Source organism: Fukomys damarensis, unplaced genomic scaffold, assembly GCF_012274545.1.
Source record: "Fukomys damarensis isolate Sample0158 unplaced genomic scaffold, DMR_v1.0_HiC HiC_scaffold_8, whole genome shotgun sequence".
Taxonomy (NCBI): domain Eukaryota; kingdom Metazoa; phylum Chordata; class Mammalia; order Rodentia; family Bathyergidae; genus Fukomys; species Fukomys damarensis.
This window is the reverse complement of record NW_022900920.1, coordinates 15,669,727-15,695,050: the sequence shown is the minus strand read 5'-3', so window position 1 is coordinate 15,695,050 and position 25,324 is coordinate 15,669,727. Positions and strand designations below refer to the sequence as shown.

General features: G+C 34.5%; 1 protein-coding gene across 4 annotated transcripts in view; it reads left to right on the top strand.

The window, feature by feature from the left end:
* The first annotated feature begins 63 nt into the window (after positions 1-63).
* Positions 64-25,324, top strand: part of Plekha1 (pleckstrin homology domain containing A1) — a 61,576-nt gene continuing 36,315 nt past the window's right edge. For 2 of the 4 annotated variants that reach the window (XM_010632739.2, XM_010632740.2), the window contains exons 1-4: positions 64-332; positions 14,931-15,091; positions 20,696-20,752; positions 23,517-23,562. In XM_010632739.2, coding sequence (XP_010631041.1) covers positions 14,951-15,091; positions 20,696-20,752; positions 23,517-23,562 — 244 coding nt within the window. In that variant the 5' untranslated portion in view covers positions 64-332; positions 14,931-14,950. Of the gene's footprint in view, positions 333-14,930; positions 15,092-20,695; positions 20,753-23,516; positions 23,563-25,324 lie in introns of those variants that run through there. The other 2 variants (XM_010632742.2, XM_033761381.1) reach the window with 2 other exon arrangements.

The following is a 25,324-nucleotide window of genomic DNA, read 5'->3' as shown; positions in this document are numbered from 1 at the left end:
CCCGAGCGCGCCCTGGACGCGCTGTGCCCGGGCAGCTGTCCGGGGATTCCCGGTGGCGACGCCTGTCGGAGTGGCAGCACTCCAGGGCCGAACCCCGGGGGCCGATGGAGCTGGGCATCCTTTTCTAGTGTTTTAATGCGGATTCGACTCAGGACTCAGGCAGAGAGGTCTTGGAGCGTTCGCGATTGACCTTCGCACCTTGGACGTGCAAATGGCCAGTGGGAGAGTTGATGACTCGCCTGAGGCCAAGCAGGTGGACCAGGGAGGAGACCAGAGCCCACGTCTTGGCGCTGAGGCCAGCTACCAACCGCAGCTCTGAGGGGCAGTCCTGGGTGATTTGTGGTTTATTTCAAATGCTTTCTATTGACCCTCCTGAAGTAGTGTTGTCATAATGAAAGTGGTCTGGCTGTTGAAGGGGTTTACAGCTTTTGATAGAATTTTAGTCACACTGAGCATCTACCTTCGCTCGTATTAATAATGAAACTCGATTTCTGTGTTTAGGGGGCAGGTCTGAAAAGGTTTAAAGGGCAGAAATTTAGACGATATATGTCATCTTCCTCTTCTGTTTCACCTTTCAATCCTCTTAGTACCTGTTTTCTTACTTTACAATTGATTGCTGTCTATTTTAATAAGATTTTCTTTCCTTTAATGAAGTCATTGCCATTTGTGAATTAGTTTTCTGAGTAGAAAACCTTATTTCCTGTGTGTTTAATGACTGGAACAAATAGCACACTCTGAGATTTATACTATTGTCTTTTATCTTAAAACTACTGAGCAGTCGCCTTTATTTTCCAGTACTCACTTTCATACTATGTTTAATGCCATTGAAAGAATTTACAGCAAAGTTTGAGGATTAACGTGATTCAGAGAAAAACTTTGCCAAAAAAATACTTTTTGAAAATTTTCAAAGCACTACTCTTTCAAAAATAAAAAGATTTATTCTGACTAAAGTACCTGTTTTCATACTAGTAATTTTTCATATTGATGCACTTGTGGTGCAAAATATTTTCCCAGATAAGTTTGCTTCACTATTCATTGTCTTGGCCAGATCGTCTCAAGAGAAATCACATTTTAGAATACTGATGCAGTTAAAGAAGAACATTAAGCTTGGCAAAATTTATTAGTTTATTTTATAGTGCTATAAATTGTACAGTGTTTCCATTAACAGCTTCTTTTGAATAATATATCTGTATTAAGGTACTGTATGTTGTATATGGCTGTGAATTATCCTTTAGGATAAGCAATGGATAATTTCTGCCACACTAAGATGTGTCATATATGTTGCTTTTATTCTCATTTTGACTTGTTAATTAATAGTTTTATTGTTGCTTTGAGGGTGGGAAGGAGTAGTGAGTTTGTATTCTTCTTCGTTCCAATTTTAGCAATGTAGCAAAATAGGAAATAGACGTGGTGTGTAAATTTGAGTATGTCATAGACTAGGAGAGACAGTGGAACAGGATAAGTATACAATTGTGAGGAAACTGCTCTGAGTTCATAAGCCGGAAGGACCTTTTTAGAAGTATTTAAGGATGTTAAGAATAGCATTGGGATCTTTTCTTTAAGAAGTCATTGTAGGCAATATTCAGTTGTTGGCTGATAACATAGGAGATACTGTATTATTGAAGAATTCATAGGAAGGTACTTGAGAAAAGAGGAAACATTTTAATAAGGATTTTCCCCCTACAAGCATTTTATAGAGCTTTTCAGAAAATGACTTTCTGAAAGTTCCTTACTGTTATTCTTAACAGTGCATATTCTGCAGTTATTGTCAGTTATAGTTTGTAACTCAGAATGAAATCCTTTGAAGTAATTTATTAGCATAATTTAAGTCAGACTTTGATATTGACATATTGTTTGATGTTATTCTTACTCTTGTTTAGGTAATTCTACCATGTAAGAATACAGGAGATAGTTTTCGGAACAGAATTAATAATTATTCAGATATAACAGTGGTTACAGTCTGCCTTTGTTAGATAGAAAATTTCCAGTATATAGCAGTAGCTCCCATCCCCCATTTGATTATAGTGCACAATTACTTTTTTAACAATCTTGAATAGTTTACTTTTGGTAATACTAACACTTAATTTTAAATTTACAGATTTATTGCATTTCAGATTACCAAGATGTAGTAAAATAGATTCAATAGGAGATAAATATTAAAATATAGTTTTAGTTTTTTTAACCATTTTTGGCATACAGCATTTGAAAATTTATTGACATGAAGTCTCAAAATATTTCATGGGGCAGAAACTTTCAGTAGGTTTGGATATTTATAATGCTTAATTGCATGTGTATATATATGATGTTTTTATGTAAAAATGAAACCCTATTGATATTTACTGTAGCATCAGGATTGTTACATTTAAAGAGTAACTTTAAATCATTTAACCCTAAGTAATATTTCTTTCCTCGTAGGTACCCTGTGATAAAGAATGTGTGAATTTGTAATTCCTAGAAGTATTTAAGCAAACATTTCTCTGCTGCTTATTTTACTAAGCATTTTGGATAGTTGTATAGCTCTGGTTCAGTAAGATGGTGTTTTGGAGATTTTATGTTAAGCTTTCTTTGAACTGGATGTTTTGTTGAATATAAAAGAAAATTAGAGTCATTTAGAATTTTAAAAATAGTTTTAAAGTAAAATATTATTTCTAAGTGAAACTCTTATCAGACTTGTCAGTCTGATATCTTTGTTGTTCAAAAAGCCCCTTTAGGCAGCCCGACATTTTAAAAGTTTTAGTTTTAGATTCTGGATTCATTTTAGCCTCTTCTTTAAGAGAAGATAGCTACAGGCTTTTGAATTGGGAGTAATCTCATAGGGCTTCTAATATGGCTTCTAACCCAGTACAGTAAATCCCCCCTGAGAATTTCCATGTCAGGTGTTCCCTCCCATTTCTAAAGGTGGTAATGAAGTTCCGTATGTCATTAGGTTATTGACCAGTTAAAGCGTGGTAAGAACAAACAAAACAGTTTAAATATTCATTGTTCACTGCTTTTAACTATTCTATTTTTTTGGTATGGGGCATCAAAGGACCTTGTACTTGTGAGGCAGACGCTGCACCAGTGAGCTAAATCCCCAGCCCTTAACTGTTCTATGTAGCATTTTCTTCTCCCTTCCTTCCTCCTGCCTCATGGAATCATGGGTAAATGATAGCTTTTCTATCATTTATAGCTATTAAAATCTCCAGTCCAATCTATTCCAGTTTAAATCATCAATCTCATATGCAGTGTAGAACTTCTTGTCTTCCTTGTCACAATGCAGGCTACTTACTGCCTAAAGCATTTAGGGTAAGAAAGGATTGTGGTATGATCTTAGAATACCTTTTTCATTTTCCTCTTAGGGAATCTATTTGGACAGAGACTAGTGAGAAGAAAAATAGAAAAAGGCAAGTATTTTTTATCTGGTTTTTCTAAAGTCATCTCTTCACAGTGGTAGACCATTAACATCCACTGATAGACTATGAAACTGGCGTTTTTGGGGAGATCTTTCAGGGAGGTACCCTACTTCATAGTTACTGTATGTGAAATTTCTGCTGCTAAACCAAACTAACCTGTATACTTGCCTGCCCATTTCTGTGAATAAATGGGGATGAATTGGGGTGAGGATCTTTTAACAACAAGACTACTTGAGTCCAGTTACTTCTACAGTTGCCCCTCAACATACTGGAAAATAGTTTCCTTCTAGTGTCAAATAGTGGCATGCAGGCTGTTTATGTCTACCCTCTTTCTGTGTCTTGCCACTTCTCATAATTCTATTTGTTGGTCTACTGCATAGCCAGACATTGGATTGCAGGGTGAGATGCCAATTTCCCCTTTTCTAGGCAAGGTCTTGGTGAAGAATTCCTCGTGGAGGCCTTGCCACTGTTTTTAGTATGTCTCTTTCCTTTCCCCGTTCTCCCTGAAAACTTGGGAGACTTGTAATTCTTTCCCCTTCTGTCATCTGCTTCTGTAGAGGGCAAGGACGGTAAGGTGATGGTTAGGGTACGAGAATACTGAGGTGTGTGTGTGGCAGGGAGGAAAGGAAGCCATGCCCGACTGTGTAGATTAATTCTTACACAATCTGCCCATGCATCTTCAGTTCAACCAACGATGGAGTGAAAATACTTGAAAAGAAAATTCATCTGTACTGAACATAAATAGGCTTTTTTCATTATAAGGTGAACAACTAATTACATAGCATTTGTGTTGTATTGTTATAAGTAAAGATACTTCACAGTATAGGGAGGATGTGCATAGGTTATATATAAAGTGTGCCAGTTTATGTAAGGGACTTTGAGCATCAACACATTTTGGTATCTGTGGGGGTCCTAGAACCATTCCCATTTGAACCCATCCTGGGCAGTTTAGCAGCTTAGGGAATCCCTGTCTCAAAATAGAAAGTAAACAAAGAATTGGGGATATAACTCAGTATGAAGGCCTTGAATTCAGTCCCTACTCTGGCCTTGTTTTCTTTCCATCATGTAAATAAACCAATTAAATCTACTAAATGGTTTCCTTTCTAATGAGGAAAAAGCAATTTTATGTCTTGAAACCTCAGTATTAATATTTGATGCAATAATTATGGGTCAAACTTCATTCTGCAAGAAGTTTTTGAGTGCCTTGCATGTGCCAAATGTTTTAGGCATAAACATAGTTAATATCATAAAACAATTTTCTGCTTTCACGTAGTCTACATTCCAGTGTGGGAAAACAAGCAAGAAAACAGGTAAATACTGAATTGTATCATTTGTTATATATTGATAAATGCTAAAGAGAAGAATGAAGCAGAGAAGGGAGAAGGGAAATGGTGGACCAGTTTGGAAAATTTGCAGTTTTAGATACGATCTTAGAAAAGGTTTCATTAAAGAAAGTGATATTTGAGTTAAAAGGCTCCGAGTGGGGAGCTTATCTGGTGGGTCCAAGTGGCTGGGTGAGTGAATGAAGAGTCTCAGGGTTGGGATGGGCTGAGGAAGGAGGTGAGGTGCATAGCTCTGTGTAAGGGCTTTGGTTTTTACTTTGAGTGGAATGGGATCCTATTGAAATAATGGCTCTCAACCTTTGTTGAACATTGGAATTATCTGGGGAGCTTTAAAAAAGTTTTGATGTCTGGATCCCATCCCAGAGTTTGTGCTTTAATTACTCTGACAAGGTGCATCAGGTACCCTAGGCACCAGGATTTTTAAAAACTTCCAGATAATTTTAATAAGCAGCTGAGGTTGACATCCACTGCAGAGCAAGCATCAGCTCCCCTTGTTTGAATCCTGTCTCTGCCACTTCCAAACCAGGTGACTTTGGGTAAGTATTTTAGTTTTCTCATGTATAAAATTGTTGTTATAAGGATTAAACTATAAGGAGTGGAACAGGTCTGGGCAAGTAGTAATATATATGTTTATTGAGTAAACACTTGAATATATGTTTTAATGGGATCACCCTTACTGTCATCTTGAGAATAGATTTAAGTGGAGCAAGGGCTGAAGCAAGAGGTCCTTGTAGTAATCCAGGTGAGAGATGATAGTCATTTGGACCAGAATGATAGTAAGTGATGGGAAGTGGTGAGATGCTGGCTATACAGTATTTTGAAGATAGAGACAACAGAATTTGTTGATGGATTGGACATGGAATGAGATAGAAAGGAGGCTTCATTAAGTGTGGCTCCCAAGATATTTTGCCTGAAAAAGGAAAGAAGGGAGTAGTAACAGTTTTCTGAGATAGAGAAGACAGAGAATCAGGCTTCTGTGGGGAGTATCTGGAGCTCAGTTCTATGAGTTCGAGGTGAATGTTGGGTAGGTAAATAGACCTGTAAGATGGACAGTGATACACAAATGTAGAGCTCAGCAGAGTATTCAGGGCTGGAGATAGCAATTTGGAATTTTCACTCTTTAGTCCCAAGAGAATGAATGTGAGTGCGCTAACCAAGAGTCCAAGTGCATAAAAAAGAGATTTATAGATCACTCTCTGAGGCACTTCAACATTCAAAGGTCTGGGAGGTGAAATATTCCTCAGGGTTTCTCATTTTCTAGGGTGAAAGATAATTATAGTTATTTCATTTTTTAAACAAAGCCTGTTTGAGATTTAGTTCATACCATATAATCTAATCTACCCATTTAAAGTGTAGAACTCATTGTTTTTTTAGTGCATTCATAGCTGTGCAGCCATCACCACAATCAACTGTAGAATTTTTTTTTTAAATCACTTAGAAGAAGCCCTTTACCTTCCTTAGGCACCTGTTCAATTCCTTCCTATACCTTTATTCCTAGGTGGCCACTAATCTACTTTTTATCTTTATGGATTTGCCCATTATGGATATTTCACATCAGTGGGATCATATAAAGCATGGTCTGCTAAGAGAGAATTAGTATCTATTAGGACCTAGATTCTAGATTCATTAATTTGTAAATCATTTGGTAATAGTGAAGCTATGAGATCTCCATTGGAGAGATACACTTTTCTCTTTGTAAGTAGTAAGAAAATTGTGGGCTTATATTTTGAGACTGTATGATAATTCTGTTCTCTTAACAGCATTTCATGTGGTTTTAATGTTCATTGAAGATGCTTGCTTAAATTTGTAATTATATTGGGATTGCAAAGTGGCGGTATTCTGTTACTATCATATTTACAAAGACACGAGTTCATAGTATTTTGAATTCATGGTATGGTTTTTTTTGTCTGTATTTCTTTCCTTCTGTGACAATCTTAATTCCTAATAACAAATAAATGTTCAATAATTTTAAATATAATCAATATTGTCCTACTTATAGCATACTATAATATTTATAAATCCTATCATGTTCATAAAATCATTTTAGATTATAATACCAAGTAGGAGTGCCAGATCAGAGAATAAATGCATGTGTTATTTTGTTAGTGTCAGATTCATCTCCATAAGGTTTTACTATTTTGCATTCTCATCAGCAATATAAGAGAATTCTTTATTTTCTTGCATTATAGAATATTGTCAAGCTCTTGAACTTTTACCAGGCTGGTAGATGAGCAATGGTATCTTTGTATGGTATGGATATTTTAAAACTTTTCTGTTAAGGGGAATTGTGAACATCCACAAAAGCAAGAAATTACTGTAATTAAACTCATGCACCACGCATCATTTAGCCTCAGAAGCTTAACCCAGGCCTGCCTCTTCCAGTCTCACATCCAAATTATTTTGTAACAAATCCTAGATAATTTTATCTATCAGTAAAGATTTCCGCAATACTAGTGTCACAGCAAAATATTTATCTTTTTCCTTAATATCAGGCAATATTTAGTTTTCCCATTTTCTTAAATGTGTCAGTCCCCCCGCCCCCCACTATTGGGGATTGAACCTAGGAGTGCTCTACTATTGAGCTACCTTTCAACCTTTTAAAAAAAATAAACCTAAAATAAAGTCCATATGTTGTGGTTGGTCCAGATGTCTTTTAAAGTTCTTTTTAGCTTGTAGATTGTCTCTAGTTCCTTTTTTCCCTGTTGCTTTTTAACTTAATTTTGAAGAAATTAGTTAACTGTTGTAAGAAATTTTTTACTGTATAGATTTTGGCATTTGAATCTCTGTTCTTCTGTTATCTTCTGTATTTCCTATAAATGAATAGTTGTAGTTAGTCTTGATCAGACTCAGGATCGTCTCTGTGTGTGTCTATATCTGTGTGGTTTTCCTCTCAAAGTGTTTATAGATGGTATCATATCTTCTGTCAGGACGCACACGAAATCTGAATTCTTTTTGTGATGTCAGTGGTAATGCCTATACAGTATCTCATTGGTGTTTTTGTATTTCTCTTGTGAATGATGTTGAACATCTCTTCATGTTTAAACACTATTCTTATCTTTTTCTGTAAAATGACTATCATATTTTTTACTCATTTTTCTATTAAACTTCTGATAAATCTTTCTTGAGTTTTTTGGTAAGATCTTTAATTGTTGGGAGATTAGCATTTTGTGATTTAAGTTGGAAATATTTTCTATTGGCTTTGACTTTGCCTGTCAGATTTTTGGCATGCAAAGGCTTCTTAAAACATTATTTGAAGTTATTTATTGCTACTTTACATTTATTCACTTTTTAGTTAGATAAAATAAACTACTTAAAATGTATAATTTTGAATTTAAACCTTGCCTACTATCAATTTAGTAATAGAACATTTCCATAACTGTGGAAAGCATCCTCGTGCTCTTCTAGCTCATCCTGCTTTACATTCCCAACTCCAGGCTATCTGAGAATTCATTTGTTCCACACCTTTGACATTGTTTTTTATTACTGGGTTTTTTGTTTGTTTTAACCATTCTGGTAGGTATGTTATTGTATCTCTTGGTTTTTAAAATTTGAAATAGTTTTTTGGCTAACGATGATGAGCAAGTTTGTGTGTGTGTGTGTGTGTGTGGTGTGTGTGTGTATGTGTGTGTGTGTGTGATGTACCACTTGTGCATCTTGTTTGTTGACTGATCTTTTCAAGTTTTTTCACCCCCATTTTCCTATTTTGTTGTTTGTCTTACTGCATCGTAATAATTACCTGCTTGTTCTTGGATATCAGTTGTCTGATAGTTGTAGGTATACTGAATATTGAATGTCTTCTCTTATTTTTGTAACTTCTTTCTATTTCTTTCTTTCTTTTTTCTTTTTTTCCTGGTACTGGGGATCCACTCACGACCTTGCACTTTAGAGGCAGGTGCAGAGCAATGAGCTAAATCCCTGGCTGTGTCTTCTTTTCTTAATGGTATCTTTTGAAGAACAGAAGTTTTAAATTCTGATGAAATTCTGTATGTTATTTTTATGATTCAGACTTTTTATATATTACCTAAGATATCAGTGTCTATCCCCACAGTCATAAATATTTTCTCCTAGCAGCTTTATAGTTTTGGCTTTTACATTGTCTGTGATCCATTTAGAGTTAATTTTTCCCTACTTGAATAGTCAGATATTTTAGCACCCTTTCTTGAAAAGAATGTCCATTTTCTATGGAAATGCCTTGGGATCCTTATTGCAGATATGTTGGCAATATATGTGTGTGTGTGTGTGTGTGTGTGTGTGTGTGTGTGTACATACACACACACACATATATATATACACACACACACACAGATCAGTTTCTGGATAATATTTTATTCTGTTGGTTTATGTTTATCTTTCATCAGTTCTACAGTGTTTTAATTAGTGTTGTTTTACTCTAACTTTTGAAATCAAGTAATGTAAGCCTTCCTCCTCTTTTCTTTGGGAAACAGATTTGGCTTTTGATAGTCATTTGAAATTCAGTATATATGATATATTACTCTGTTGGTTTTTAAAAAATATGTTACTGGAATTTTGATTGGCTTTAGTTGAACCTGTTGATCAATTTGGGGAGAAAATAATTTTAATTTAATTTTAAAATTCCAATTTCTAAATTCATTTTTATCTTTCTTAATTTTTATTTAATTTGGAGCATTCCAATCCATGAAAGTTGTATAACTCTTCATTTATTTTGTTCTTTAAATTGCTGTGGGCAAAGCTGGGTGTGGTGACACATAACCTGTAATCTCAGCAGTCTGAGAGGCCATGGCAGGAGGATTATAAGTTTGAGCCCAGCCATGGCAACTCAGTGAAAACCTGTCTTAGAAGTAAATAATAAAAAAAGTGCTTGGGATATAGAAGTGTGAAGGCCCTGTATTCAATCAGTACTGTACTGAAAAAAAATTCTGTGTGTTGTATTTTGTAATTGTCAATATTGAGGCTCTGCATATCTTTTGTTATATTTATTTCTATGTATTTTATATATCTGATGCTATTTTAAATGGAATTTTTTTTTTGAAGCGGGGTATCTTGCTATGGTGCCTAGGCTGGTTTCAAACTTGTGGGTTCAAGTGACCCTGTCTCAGCCTCCCTGAGTAGCTGGGACCACATGTGTATACTTTACTACACCTAGCTTAAATAGAACTTTTAAAATTATAATTTCCAATTGTTTGTAAAGATATAATTGACTTTTGTAACCTGAGACATTTATAAGTTGACTTACTCTTCCCAAATTCACTATTTTAATAGTTTCATAGATTCGTTAGGGCAGTTTTTTTTTCTTCTGATCTTTATCCTATTTTTTTCATTTGTTTATTGGCAGTGACTGGTACAGTCTGGAATAGAAGTGGTAAATCAGGGATCCTTTCCTTTTCCTAATTTTAGAGGGATATGGTTTACTTTTTCATTACTAAGTGTTAGGAAACTGTTATCAAAGGAGCCCTTTATTAGATTGAGTTCTTTTCTAGTCCTCGTTTGCTGAGAGTTTTACCATGAATGTGTGTTAAAGTTTGTCCATACTTTTTCTGTATATGTTGGGACAATCATATTTTCCCCCTTTCTTCTAATGTTTAGAATTACAGTGATTTTTCATTTCAAATGTTAAACCAAGCTTGTGTTCCTGGGATAAATCTTAATCATGAGACACTACCCTCTATAGCTGGATATTATTTGCTAATATTTTGTTAAGAACTTTCCTTTCTGTGTTCATGGGGAACACTAATTTCTTGTAAGATTTTTGCTAGATTTTGGTATGCAAGTAATGCTTATCACATTAAACATCTTAGGAACTGTTCTTTCCTCCTGTATAATGGAAGAGCTTATTAAAAATTGGTAGTATTTCTTGCTTACGTGATTGATAGAATTCACAAGTGCAGTGTTCTGGGATTGAACTTTTTTTTGTCGAGAGAATGTATTAGCTATGAGTTCAACTGTAGGGCAGTTCAGATTTTCATCTTGTGTTTTTTCAAAGTTTTGTTTTTCCAAGAATTTGTCTGTTTCCTCTCAGTTGTCAATTTTCTGTACTTAAAGTTGCTATAATATTATTATTGTCCACTAAGTATCTGTAAGGTGTACAATGATAACTTCTGTGTAGTTACTAGTATTGGCTTTTGTTGTTGCTATTGTTACAGCAAGGATTGAACCCTGAGATCTTCACACTGAGCTACAGCCCCAACCATTCATTCATTCCTTTATTTAAAGACAGAGTCTCACTGAGTCACTGATTTGCCCAGTTATCGCTCAAACTCGTGATTCTTCTACCTCCAGTCTCCCAGAGTGGTGGGATTTCAGGGATAGCTTCTTGCTCTTTCACTTGGTCCACGTAACTATAGATAAACCTACCTTTCGTCCGTCTGTTCGTCCATCCGTCCGTCCTTCCTTCCTTCCTTCCTTTCTTTCTTTTCTTTTCTTTCTTTCTTTTTCTACCAGGGATCAAACTTGGGCCCTTGCACTTGTGAGGCAGGCAGCGGAATCCCTGTAAATGCTTTTTTAACTGTATTCCACAAGTTCTGACCTTTTTATTTTCATTCAGTTAGATTTTCTAATTTCTCTTGCTTCTTTTACCTATGGATTACTTACAAATATGTTGTTTTAATCTTCAAACTCTATCCAGGCAATAATTGATCTGTAGCATTAAAAACCAACAAAAATCCAGAGCACTGTATTGAACAAAATTCCTTATGCTTTTTACAAGTTCATTGTCTCTGATCTGATCCTCTAAAATCTGAAATACTCTGAATCTAAAACTTTTTGTGTGTCATGGTACACTAAAAGTTTCAGATCTTAGAGCATTGCAGATTGCAGATTTTTAAAATTGGGGGTGATTACCCAGTAAAATCTCTGGAAATTTCAAAATCCTAAAAACTCTAAACACTGAAACCCTTCTGGACCCAAGCATGTTGGATAAAGGGAGTGTGTGTGTGTGTGTGTGTGTGTGTGTGTGTATGTGTATGAATAAAGGTTTTTGTGTGATTTAAAAGGACAAGTTATTATCCTTTGCTATTTTGTGAGCTGACTGGATTAATTTGGCAGTACCTTTCTGGGGGTCTCTCATGCAGCTGTAGTCACGTGGCAGCTGGGACTAAGTCTTACGAAGCTGGACTAGGGTGATGGTTAAGACCTTCATCACTGCTGGGATAGCTGGGACAGCTGTGTGGGGGCTGCCACTTCTCTCTACATAGTTCCCATTGAAGTGTAGAACTTAGTTGGCTTTTATACAATATGGCAGTTTCAAGGTAGTCAGATTTCCTATATAACAGCTGACTTTTCCCAGAGAGAGCATTCTAAGTGATTTTTCCCCCCATTGGATAAAGTATGTGCTCTGCCTTTTTCAAACTAAGTAATCAGATAAGTGCATCAAGACAGTCATTGTAGAAACTGCATAGTAATGTACCATGTACGTACCATGTATGTTAATTTTTTATATTGAGGTGAATAACATAAAATCACCAATTTTAGTGTGTAGAATTCAGTGGCATTTGATACATTCACAACCGTCAGTGTGAAAATGTTTTTATTGCCCATACCTATTAAACAGTCATTCTTCATTTTTCTGTGCTCCCAGGCCCTGGCAACCATCAGTCTCCTTTCTGTTTCATCAATTACAGATCTTTTACATAGATAGTTCTACAGTATGCGGCTGTTTATTGTTGTCTTTTTTCACTTAGCATTAAGTTTTTTTAGCGGGTTGGTTTTGAGACAGGGTCTTACTATGTAGTTGAGACTGACCTGGAACTCACTATGTAGCCCATGCTGGTCTCAAACTCACAGCGATCCTCCTGCCTCAGCCTCCTGAGTGCTGGGATTACAGACGTCCACCACCATGCCTGGCAATTTAGCATTATGTTTTAGAGCTTCACCCAGAATCTGTACTTCTTTCCTATGTCTAAATGGTATTGTATGTCTATGCATCATATTTTATTTATGTATTTACCTGTCGATAGATGTTTGGGTTATTTTCATTTTTTGGCCATTATAAATTGTGTTACTATCAACCATTCACATACAATTATTTGAGTACCTGTTTTCAACTCTGAGTGTGTGCTAGATTATATGGTTTTCTATGTTTAACTTTTGAAGAACTGCCAACTGCCAAACTGTTTTACACAGCTGTTGTACCATTTTATATTTCTACTAGTAATGTAGGACAGTTCCAATTTCTCCATGTCCTTGCCAACACATTATTTTTCTGTTTTATAGCCATTCTAGTGGGTGTAGTTTTTGACTGGTGCGTTCCTAGTGACTAATGATATTGAGCATCTTTTTATGTTTTTGTTGGCCATTTGTGTATGTTCTTTACAAAAATGTCTTCAAAACCTTTACCCATTTAAAAATTTTCATTGTTAAGTTGCAAGAATTACTTACATATTCTGGATACTAGACCTTTATCGGATTTATACTTTATAAATACTTCCTCCCACCTTGTAGGATTTCTTTTTTGTTTTGTTGTTGTTGTTGTTGTTGTTTTTATTTTCTTGGCATTCTTTGATGCATGAAAGCATTTAGTTTTGATAAAGTCCAATTTGTCTTATTTTTTTCTCTTCTTGCTTTTGGTGTTATATCTAGGACTGTGTTATTAAATCCAAGGATGTTTTTCCCTTATATTTTCTCCTAAAAGTTTTATAGTTTAATTTCTTACGTGTAGATTGTCCATCCGTTTTGAATTCATTTTAGTATGTGGTGAGAAATAAGGGTCTACCTTCATTGTTTACATGTGGTTATTCAGTTATATCAGCACCATTTATTGAAGAGGACAGTCTTTCTCCCATTGAATGGTGTTATCACCCATGTTGTTAATCAATTTACTACAGATGTAATGGTTATTTCTGGGTACTCCATTCTATTTCATTTGTTTGTGTCTGTCCTAATGGCAGTACCACAAAAGTTAGTTTTTACAAGTTAGTATATGGTCATGTAGAGTGTTAATTTTTCAAGCTTCAGTTGCACCTTAGCTTTCTAAACTTTAAGTACCAGATTTATAACATATACACAAATTTAATGGATAGTTTCATTTAAAATTTTTGTTGTTTTTTACAGTTTCTTTGACTACATACAGAACTGTCATATAGATATACAGTATATCAAAGTATACTGTGATTGACTTTTCATTGTGAATTAAATTTACCTTGAGCCATTAAATACATAACTTGTATCAGTTCATCCTGCCAAAAGATGTGCTTGCTGTTGACCATAGAATTACCAGAACAGGAATAATTGTCTGAAGATTTGGACCAAGTGTCACAGGAATCATGTTATCTGTTGTTCCTAGATCAAAAATTATTGAAAACACTGCTTTTCTCCAGGTCATGATTTGTAACTTTAATCGTATAACTAAAGTTTAAATATTTTAGAACCAGGAGTTGGGGATGTAGCTCAGTGACACCTTGCCTGCCTTGCATGTGCAAGGTCATAAGTTCGATTCTCAGTACCAGAAAAAAAAATTTTAGAACCAGAATATGATATGCCTTTTGTCTCTTTTAATCTGTAACTCCTCTCTCCCTCTTCCTCTTTTTTTCATGTAGTAATTTATTTGCTGAAGAAACTATTGTTTTTTGTTTCCTGTGTTCTGGATTTCCTGTAAATTGGTAGTTGGATATAGGGGATCTACTAACTGGATCAGATTTAGATAAAACATTTTTGTGTTCCCTTTATAGGTGTTGCCTGAATGTTGTTCATCAGGAGATAGACAGTACCTGCCAATCTCATTTTTTGTTTTGTTAGCTAAATTTATTCTGATTGAATTTCATTTTAACAAATCAAAGGATTTTCAGAGAGACAGGATGGTTTAGAGCTTAAGATAGATATTCTGCGCTCCAGGAATCTGGGTTCCAGTTTTGATTTTTTCCTACTCATACTGTAATCTGGGAAAGTCACTTCCTGTGTAATGTTAAACAATTCTTTATCTGTGAAATGGGGATGATGATGCCTACTCATAAAGTTGTTCTGACAATTAAATTAGATAATGTAAAGGAAAAGAATTTTGTGAACACTTGCCTTTAGTAAGCATTCATTGTAAACTTAATTTCTAAAGTTATTTTGCTCATGCTTTGGATATTAGTGTGGGTTCATGTTAGCAGGCTTCATCTAACATTGGAAAGCGTGGTTCTTGTTGAGCAGATTACGTCCTAGCACAAATTAAATTTTTAAGTCTTGCAAAAAATACTTTTCCTAGGAGCTTACTCTTTATTTTTGTTTGTTTTTTCAGTGTAATGTTCAAGCCCAGAAATGCCTTATGTGGATCGTCAGAATCGCATTTGTGGTTTTCTAGATATTGAAGAAAATGAAAACAGTGGGAAGTTTCTTCGACGGTACTTCATACTGGATACCAGAGAAGATAGTTTTGTGTGGTACATGGATAATCCACAGGTTTGTAAAATCTAAAGATTACCTTTTAAAAGTATATAAAAGTTTCATTTATTCAGGTATTTGACGTACAATTTTAGGAGTTGTCTTCCTAAGCAATATATAATTAGATTTATTTCTGCTGGTTCCACTTTCTCTGCCTTGTATCCCTGTCTTATTTGAATTTTAGAAGATGAAACTTAAGTTTATTTGATAAAAACTTATGCATGTGTTTTTTATTTACTTGTATGGAAAAAAATGCATTCTAATGAAAATCAAGTTTACTGTGTTGGTTTTGAAAGTAGTATTTGGGGAAGTTGTTGAGTTTTGTTTGTTTTTCATCAATAGCACTGGCTACTTTGAACAAATAAAAAGCTTTCTGTAGTTGCTTCCTTTATCAGAAAATAGCATCGATAGCCTGATATGTTTCCTCTGCTTTTCTAAATATTGGGGAAATTATGTAGAGACAAACAGAACTCATTTTTAGCTCACATGCTTAAGGACCATTCTGAGTTTTTTTGTTTGTGTGTGTATAAATAAAATACTTATGTAATGGTTTTTGTATTTTTGTTTTTAAACATTCACCCCCCTAAAAAAGTATGGGTGATAAGCCCTTATTTGTGATTCCATCATTCTGAGCAACCTAAGAAATAAATCACTTAGGTTAAATTGAAAGTTGTCCTGAAGGCCATAACCTTTCATGTTAAATAGATGAGTCTGTGGTTAATGGGACAAAGTGCATATTTTCAAAGCAGCCATATCTGTGTCTTTAATCACAAAAATACAGCAGTTTTCTTGGAAAATTCCTGAAAAGAAAAATTGTAGCACTACCAACAACTTCCCCACCCAAAAGGTATAGTCTAAACCTGGTTTATTTAGCTAAGGAAGAGTTGTTAAGGGAATGTTAAAGATTCCTCATGACCCATTCCCTTGTAAGTTGAAATCTCAAAGTCAGGATTCATGGATGTCCAAGACTTGGCTCATAGAAACCTACTGAGTGGCTGGAGGTGGTCTGTTTAGAACCTGCTTAGAACAAATGAATGAACAAACTTATAATCTAAATTATTGACATGCATGTTTTTCTTGACCCCCAACTTGTTCTGTACTTGTAGGCTCAATCTTTTCAGTATTCGGGTTACTGTTTAAACAGAACCTGGTAAAATAACTTTGTAGTAGTCAGAATATTATCCTACTGTATGTTGTTTACTTTATTGTAAATATTGGTGAGCAGTGGTCAATAAATAGTTTTATATTACTTTAAAAAAACTTAATGCATGTGTATATATTTTCCCCTTTTGTGATAGAAATGGTATCTCTGATATATTATTTGAGTAATGACTTTATATGAGTTTTTTTTTTTTGCTAGAAACTGTCTACTATCACTGTCCTTGCAAAGTTTGGCAGACTGTTTTGCTACCTTATCTATGGGTGTAACCACCTTTCTTGGGAGGTAGCCACCTGGCTGTGAAGCCACATGATTATTTACTTTATTTACTTGGCCAGAGTCAGTGGAAGAAACAACATATCAGCAGAAATCAAAAATTCACATTTACTTTAAAAAAATAGAGGTTCTTCTTTTTATGACCCCATGTCTTTATCTAGGACAGGATCTCCTTAAAAACTCCCTTTTCCCAAGATAGAAACTGAATCTTGACTCTTGTAATCACTGTTTATCAGATTTCAGCTCCTGGTCTCCTCTAGAGCCATGGCACTTTGTCTTTGTAAACTCCTGCACTGGCCTTTCTTCATGAGGACTGCATAACTTATTATATGGTTTTTCCTGAATTTTACTTCAAACTTCTTGAATATTTTTCTATCTTTATGCCTTATATATTCTTCTCATGACTTCCTTTTTTCAGAACTTCTCACTTAACAGATCTAAACAATGATAAATATAAAACAATGTATTTGTCAGTTTGAGTGAAACCTAAACTTTGAATTCATAGGGAAGGGTATAGTTATAGCTAGCAGAGGGAGTTGACATCTTCATAGAAATGGTAACATTTGAAATTGACTAGAGGGTTGAATATGATTTTGATCAGGATACTTGCAAGTGAGTACTCCAGTGCTCAAAGAATACTGTGGGCAAAGAAAAATCAAGGCAAGAGAGCCTGTGGCATATTTGGACAATATTTTGCTTTGATACCAAGGGGATCTGTTAAGTTGCACTCAGCTAGGTCTTATTTGCATGAACTTTTGTGGGGGTAGAGTACTAAGGATCGAACCTTAGTTTTCATGCCTGCTGAGCATGTGCTTTACTACTGAATTATGTCCCAAACTTCTTACATGAACTTTTAAAAAGCTATATGTCCATTTTAATGATTGTATTGTTTTTTCTGAACACAGTACAAAATTTGAAATCTTTTTTCAGTTCTTATTAATTGTATCTTTTCTTTCTAATTTATGTAAATCTTTTAAAATCCTAATTTAACCAATTTTTTAAAGAATTTAATCATTAATCTCAACTTTGTGTCATTTTTTTTTTCCTCTTTGTGGTACTGATAATTGAACTCAGGGCCTTGTGTGGTAGGTAAATGCTCTGCACTGACCTATAGCCTCCGCCTTCTAAAAAAATTTTTGTTTTGAGACAAAGTCTAAGTTGCCTAGGCTGAACTTGAATTTCTAATACTCCTATCTCAGCCTCCTTAGTAGTGGGGGTTACAGATATGTAACCCCATGCCCAGTTTTGGTCACTTTTAAATGAAATGATCAAGATATAGCTCTTCATAGAAACTTCACTAAAACATTCTGCTAAAATTGTGTACCAGGAATTGAACTCAGGGTCTCAGCTTGCCAGGCATGTGCTGCACCATTGAGCGACATTCCCGGCCCTTAAACCATTTTAAATTAGCAGTTTCTGAGGGTTCTGTTTTGTTGCTCATGTCAAAGTGCAATAGCATGGTTATATTGATCTCAGTACCCTGGTAAAGAAAGAAAATTAGTCTGATTAGCCTGTCCTTAGTACCAGGAATTGAACTCAGGGTCTCAGCTTGCCAGGCATGTGCTGCACCATTGAGCGACATTCCCGGCCCTTAAACCATTTTAAATTAGCAGTTTCTGAGGGTTCTGTTTTGTTGCTCATGTCAAAGTGCAATAGCATGGTTATATTGATCTCAGTACCCTGGTAAAGAAAGAAAATTAGTCTGATTAGCCTGTCCTTAGGGAGCCACTTCCTCTTTTCACATCTTTTTTTTTTTTTTTTTAACCACTATTACTTTAAAAATCTCTTCAGGTGTGTTGTAGGGGATCAATTTGGTGCTTTCTGTGTGTGTGGGTTTTGTTGTTTTTGTTTGTTTGTGTTGGTACCAGGGATGGAACTTGGGACCTTATGCTTGCGAGGCAGGCAGTGGAACCACTGAGCTAAATCCCAGCCCTTTCTGTGTTTTTTTGAGGAGATTGGTATTGGTGGAGAATTAAGTAGCTATACTAGGAAATGAATTTGAAGAGACTTGAAAAAGTATTTGAGCTGGCTTGGTGCTCCTTGCTTGTAAGCCCAGCACTCCTGTTGAGGCTCAAGGATCACTGTAAGTTCAAGGCCAGCCTGGTCTTCATAGTGAGTTCAAGGCCAGCTTGAAGTATATCGTGAAGTTCTGTCTCAAAAAAGATAAGAAAAAAGAAAAAGTGGCAAAATGAGTTCCTGATTTGACAAATGCCTTCTCTTTTAATCTTAAATTTCATATTAGTTTATTTTTTCATATTACTTATCTAGTAACTCATTTTAGAACGCATTTTTTTTCCTAGTTGAACTTGACAGCAGTTATACTGGCCCGTAGAAAAAATGGGTATTTTCAATAGATTTTATGTTCCATCCACTTACATTTTCTACCATGCTGCTGTTTAATCTTTCATCCTATGTCATGCTTTGGTTTCTTAGTTTTTCCCTTCATATAAAGGCTTAGAGCTCTATCCAGTCGGATAAAATAGACTTATGGAAGACTTAAAAGAAAATTATTTTGAATGGAAGGATAACAGTGTTTGAGAAACTCAGTGTGGTTTTCCTGAAGGATTCTTGCAGACGTTCTCACATTTCATTTACTTATACACGATTTTTTTAAAACACCAAAAATCCTAAAACATTATATATATAAATAACTGACCTTTTAAAGTTACATCTTAAAAATTTGTAATCTTAATAATAACCAGGTCATGTTTTAGGATCTTAGCCTCTGAAATGTCTAGGTATCCAGTAAGCTTTTAGAGGTCTGAACAAAGTACATCCCAATCATTCGTTAAAATAAGGCTGTAGATTTTCTTTTAATGTGCATTATTGTATAATCATTTAAAAAGTTGACCTTGCTGTCTCCAGCAGAAGTTAGTTTACAAAGCTGTTTTAATTTTACTTTTGAAATCTGTCAGTCTTTTAATATATATTCTTTGTTTTTCTCAAACACTTTCTTTTGGTTTTACTACCTTCCCCTTCTATAAATCCATGTAGTGTATTATATTTCAAGATTTATTAAAGCATAATTTTGATTATGGATCTACTTGTAAGCCGTCTTCATTTGTTTCAAATTCTTAGCAGTATAAACTCCTTACTCTTTTATTTTTCATTTAAGTCTTCTGTGATTAGGTTCTCATTTCACATTCCCAAACCACCATTTTCTGCTGTAGACCAACACAACCAGCCAATTTTTTAGTACAAAACGGCATTGTCCACTGCTTGCAGAAAAGTTTGTTATCTCAGTTTAGAATAGTCTTTCTCCTTCAGTTTTTTTCTGTTAGCTTCAGACAGAAATGATTCTCTCTTTATAATTCTTTTCCCTTAGCTCTTTTGTGATACTAACATTAAGAATAAAAATATTTTGTGTGAAAGTTAAAAGTGTATGTATTACATATGATTTAAAGAATCAATATTCTTGAAAAAAAGCTATTAATGTATAAGGTGGGGAAGAAGAGTTGAAAAGAACGTAGGGGAATGGGAAAAATAAGAATCAATATATCATGTACAAATTCCTTATGATGTATGTGATCATTATGTATATCTAAAATGTACCAATAAACTTAATTAATTTTAAATAAATTATGGTGTTACAAATACCAAACTGTTTCAGTGAGGGAAAAATCCAGTATAGTTTTTCAAGAGATATATTTGAAGAAGACATTTTAATAGAACGTTTTATATATATATATATTTAAAAGACTGCATATAGTCTTAAAATGTCTTATACTTGTATTTGTTTTATGCTTCTTAGTATTTTTCCTATTGCTTTCAGATACAAAATCTGGTTTTAATTGTGGCTCTTTATGGTCATGAAAAAGAATATTAATTTAGCTGTAATAAGAGTAGCCTTTTAATGGTAGAATGTATTATGATGCAACAGAGTAAGGTTCAGCATTTTTATCTAAGCTGTCATGGTTTCAGACAGTAAATACTGAAACTGAAGATATTGATGAGTAAAATGTGATATTAAGAAATCCAATTTCTTTTTTGTTTGTTTTGTTTTTTTTTTTTTTGTTTTTGGTACCGGGGTTTGAACTCAGGTCCTTGTGCTTGCAAGGCAGGCCACCAAACTGCTGAGCTAAATCTCTGGCCCTAGAAATCCAATTTCTTACCATTTTTAGTATATGTAAAATGTTATAAAATGAATTCATAATGTCAAATATAATTATGTGTTAATTTGTTTCTAGAACCTACCTTCTGGATCATCACGTGTTGGAGCTATTAAACTTACCTACATTTCAAAGGTAGCTATTATGCATTGTCTTTAACTTGTGAATTAAAGTCCCCTGCTTCCCCATTGGAAGCATGAACAGAAGCAGCGCTAACAGCTTCCGGATCATTTAATGATGCTCAAGTTCACATCATCCTGAAAGCTATGGTTATGAAGTTCCTTAAATTGATAAAATTAGGAAGAATATGAATTTGACTTACAGGATGTGGCAAGTTGCAAAAGCTAATATTAACTTTTGTGATCAGGTCATGAACATTAGAAAGGGAGGAACCAATTTATAGTTAGGCTGTATCTTTAGAGGGTATGGAGAGTTTTCTAAGTCTGTACTATATTTATTTAGACTTTTTGTAACTATTGAATCCCATTCCTTTGGCATTTTTTTCTTTATATTTTAAGGAAAATGTGGACCATCTTCATGTCCTCTTTGTGTCTGCTAGTTCCTGTTTTCTTAGTGCTTTTCTCTATTTATGGTATTATTTCTCATTTTCAAAAATTCAGATTTTACATTGGTCAGATATTTTTTGTTTTCTTCTTTAGTGTTTTGGACACTAAAATAGTGCTAGCATTGTATTTTGCTTATTTTACATAAAAGCCATGAAAGTGTTTTGATGAAAACATGAGGTGTAAAGGTAGAAACAGTGCTGTTAGATAACGTGCACTGTTATGCATATGCTGCATTCCATTGGCAAAGGTGGATCACTGCAACAGGATACTAATTTACAAATGTGCCTCTATTTAGAAGACACGGACTTTTATAAATAAAAACTTTGTTTTCATAATTATTGTATTCATTCTCTGACAAAATATGAATGTATAAACTATTGGACAATAGAGTACATATTTAAAACAATATTTTCTGTTAAAGTCATATTACATAAATTTGTAAAATACAAATATTGTATATATCATGTTCCTATAAATTAAGACATTTAAAAAATTCAGGGTAGCTTGCAGCTTCAATTTTATAGATATTATTAGTAGAAAAGATAGAATTCTATTGTAAAATAAACTTTAGATTTCTAGTTTACTAGATTTCCTGCAGTACGTGTATAACATCATGGAACTATACCACTAAATATATTTATTTTTTCTCTAAGAATTTTTACTCCAACAGTGTGGTGTGAGAAGTATTTTTTTTTAGAATAGGTAGTTGAGAATAAGATTACCCATCTTCCTGTATCTTTTCAATTTTTTATTGCCTAATCTTTTTAAAAATAGGAACTTTTTCTGAAAGTGTTAACTCAGTGGAGAAGGCATAGAGACTGGCCAGCTACTTTCCCTCTTCCACTGCTTCCCTTTTAAAATACTGTACAGCCTCTTCTCTATGCAGTGCTGTTAATGTCTATCTTTTTCCTACAGCAAACAGGAGTTTGAATTGTACAGTTTGTACTCTACTTTAGACATGCTAATTTTTTTTCACCCAGCACTTATTCCTAGGACAAACTTCAGTGTGATTCAGCTGTGCATTTGTAGTTGGGATCATGTGAGATCCCAGATTTAGAATTCCTTTTGCAGGTACAAAGATGCCATAATTATATCGCTGGGCAGCAATATAGCTATAGTCATGAATGGGTTCCTGGGAGCTCCTTATTTAAAGAGATAGCAGAAATCAGATGTTGCTAGTTGCTTCATCTTTTGAAATAAATCTTATGCCACATTTAATAAAGCAGTCCATGGGGTAGTCTTCTGTATGAGAGGGAATTAAATACCATGTTGATTAATACCTTCTGCATTTTTCAACTTTGATATGCAATCTCCCCTTTGCCCACCACTGTTTTTATTTGCAGTTTATAGTTCATTAAGAAATATGCAATTTGAGAACAACTCATCATTTCTGTAGTCATTGAATGCATTTTGAAGATTATACTGAACTAAGAATAACTTACGGGTGTGACATAATACCTGCTGCTTTACTTTGAACTTCTTACATTTCCTTTGGAGAAAAAACTTTGTTCAAAGAAAACATGGAAGTATTATTTGTCTTAAATATATTAAAATTTGGACCCAGATCCTAGATGTAGTTTGCTGGTTTTTTTCTTTTTTCTTTTTCTTTTTTTTTTTTTAGTTGCTTTTAACACATTCGTGACAGTCATAATTCATAATTCCTTCATAATCCATGTCTTAGTACTAGGTGGCTCTGATTTCAATTTGATCCTCCTGCTGGCTTGATCCACTGGCAGTACATGCATGACTATTTGTTTTTTTGTGTGTGTTTTTTGTACTGGGAATAAAACTCAGGACCTTGCACTTGCAAGGCATATGTGACTATTTGAAAAAATGGGTGCTGCTGTGGCTTGGAAAAAAAGCCAAACATGTTATGATATTTTGTGCACTCTGCACAAATCAGCTGCTTTTATGTAGGTGTTCTAAAGAAATTCATAAATATAAATACATTTCTTTTAATGAAATAAATTTGTTAATGTAATTTTAAGTTCATATGAATAATATTAATTAGTATTTATATTTAAGCAGTAATTATTCAAATCAACTAACTAGATTTGATCCATTTACGATACAGACTTTTTATTAATTTTAGTAGTAAAAAGACTGATACAAGTGATTAGATCCGTTTGTATCAGCAGTGGTACAAGCCACCCAGTGGGAATCATGCATTTACCATCAGTGGTTCAAGCCAGCAGGAACATTTTAAAGTTTAATTTCCCAGTGATCATGTGTATGATCATTGAGAAATTATGCATGTGGACATTTATACAGTATTTAAGTTTGGTCATAGTAGCATATGAAGAATTGAGTAATTCATTTCTTTTTCTTGGTAGGTTAGCGATGCAACTAAGCTAAGGCCAAAAGCTGAGTTCTGTTTTGGTAAGTAGGTATATTTTATGGTAGTTATTATTTTTTCTCTTGAACAGATTTGCTTTATTATTCATTGTTGGCTTTTCTTTTCCATTCTCAACCCTTAATGTAGATACTTCCCAAGAATTAGTCCTTTGGTCTTGGATCTTATTTATTTTTCTATACTGAAATTGAATTTGCTACTATTAAAAGTTCCAAATTGGTGATTTCATCCTGCCTCTTCATTAGCTTGTGGCGTAATACTGCTTGGTGTCATCCAGGTCTGATTTACACAAATTTGACCACACTGATGAATCCTAAAACTGTGCTCCTGCTTCCTTCTGATTTTCATATTGCAGTTACTACTTTTAATCCTAAAATACTATTATATGATTATCGTTATTTTTTTGTGCCACTGAGAAAGAAGAAAGTAATTGTACAATATTACCCTTATGATAAACTAGACTGATACAATTACATCATATTAGAAAAGCACTTGCTGTACAGAAAATAAAGTATAGCTTAATGATTTACATCCACTGTCCAGGAGAGGAAATAAAATGTTTTTCCACATCACCACTTCAAAAGGCTCTTTCCTGTGTTCCATCCTAGTTGCAGCATAACATTCCATATACTCTACGCTCTTCTCCTCTGCATACCTCTACAGTCTTCTAGCCTTTTTCCCAAGTGGTAAAGGATGGTCAGGTATTTGCATGGATTCCAGCTCAAAAGTCTTCATTGTGGCTCCCCTGACTTGAGTTCCTTCATTAGGGTGGGAAGTTCTTTCTTGGTGCTTCTTAAATAGATTATATTCATCTTTACCTACTAACCATGATAAATATAATCATAACGTGATATTGTGTCTGTCTGTGAAACAGCCAGCCTGTGAGATCCTTAAGCTCAGCAACTACTTATTAACTTTGTTGTCCCTTTGTAAGCACATTACCTGGTATATACGAAGCATTTACTAAATAATTGTTTAACAGGATAATATTATACCTCCTCTAGTCCTGGTTCCAAACTGTAAATTTCTCATTACACATAAGCTGAAGAACAAATTCTTTTCATAATTTATGTTTAGTATAGAATAATACAAGGTTTAAAGATACCTGAACTCTCACTGGAGGCAATGAATTTTAATATGATTAAAATAAATTTTCAACTGCACAGTGGCAGTGATTGAGCAATGATTGGCAAATTCTTTGCTCTCCTTTGCTTGAAAGAAACAGCTTTCTTAGCAAGCAGTATGTTAAAACTAGCATCTGATGACAATCATGAGGTGTGATAAAAATACAGTGAATGTTCAAAATTTTCTAGAATTATTACAGTAAAAGACACATTGCTATTAATCCCCCTCAGAATACTCCTTACTTTGAACATGCTTATTATATTCTTCTTGCCATTTTTTGAAGCATTTCTGGAAGTCTGCTTTTTGTCTTTAGTTGTTCTATTGAGACTGCCTTACCTTTTCTAGTTATTTTCACTTTCACTTTAGGGAAGAGGGAGAGAAGTCTCATGGTGTGAGATCTGATGAATAAAGCAGATGAGGACACCGTGTAATGTTTTATTTGATACAAATTGCTGTAAATTTTTTTTTTTTTTTTGGTACTGAGGATCGAACTCAGGTCCTTGCGCTTACAAGGCACGCGGTAGAACCACTGAGCTAAATCCCCAGCCCTGCTGTAAATGTTTGATCAATGTAGGGTGATCAGAAATACTGTAAATGGGGCCAGGGATGTAGTTAAGCATCACTGTGCCTGCCTGGCAAGTGCAAGGTCCTGAGTTCAGTCCT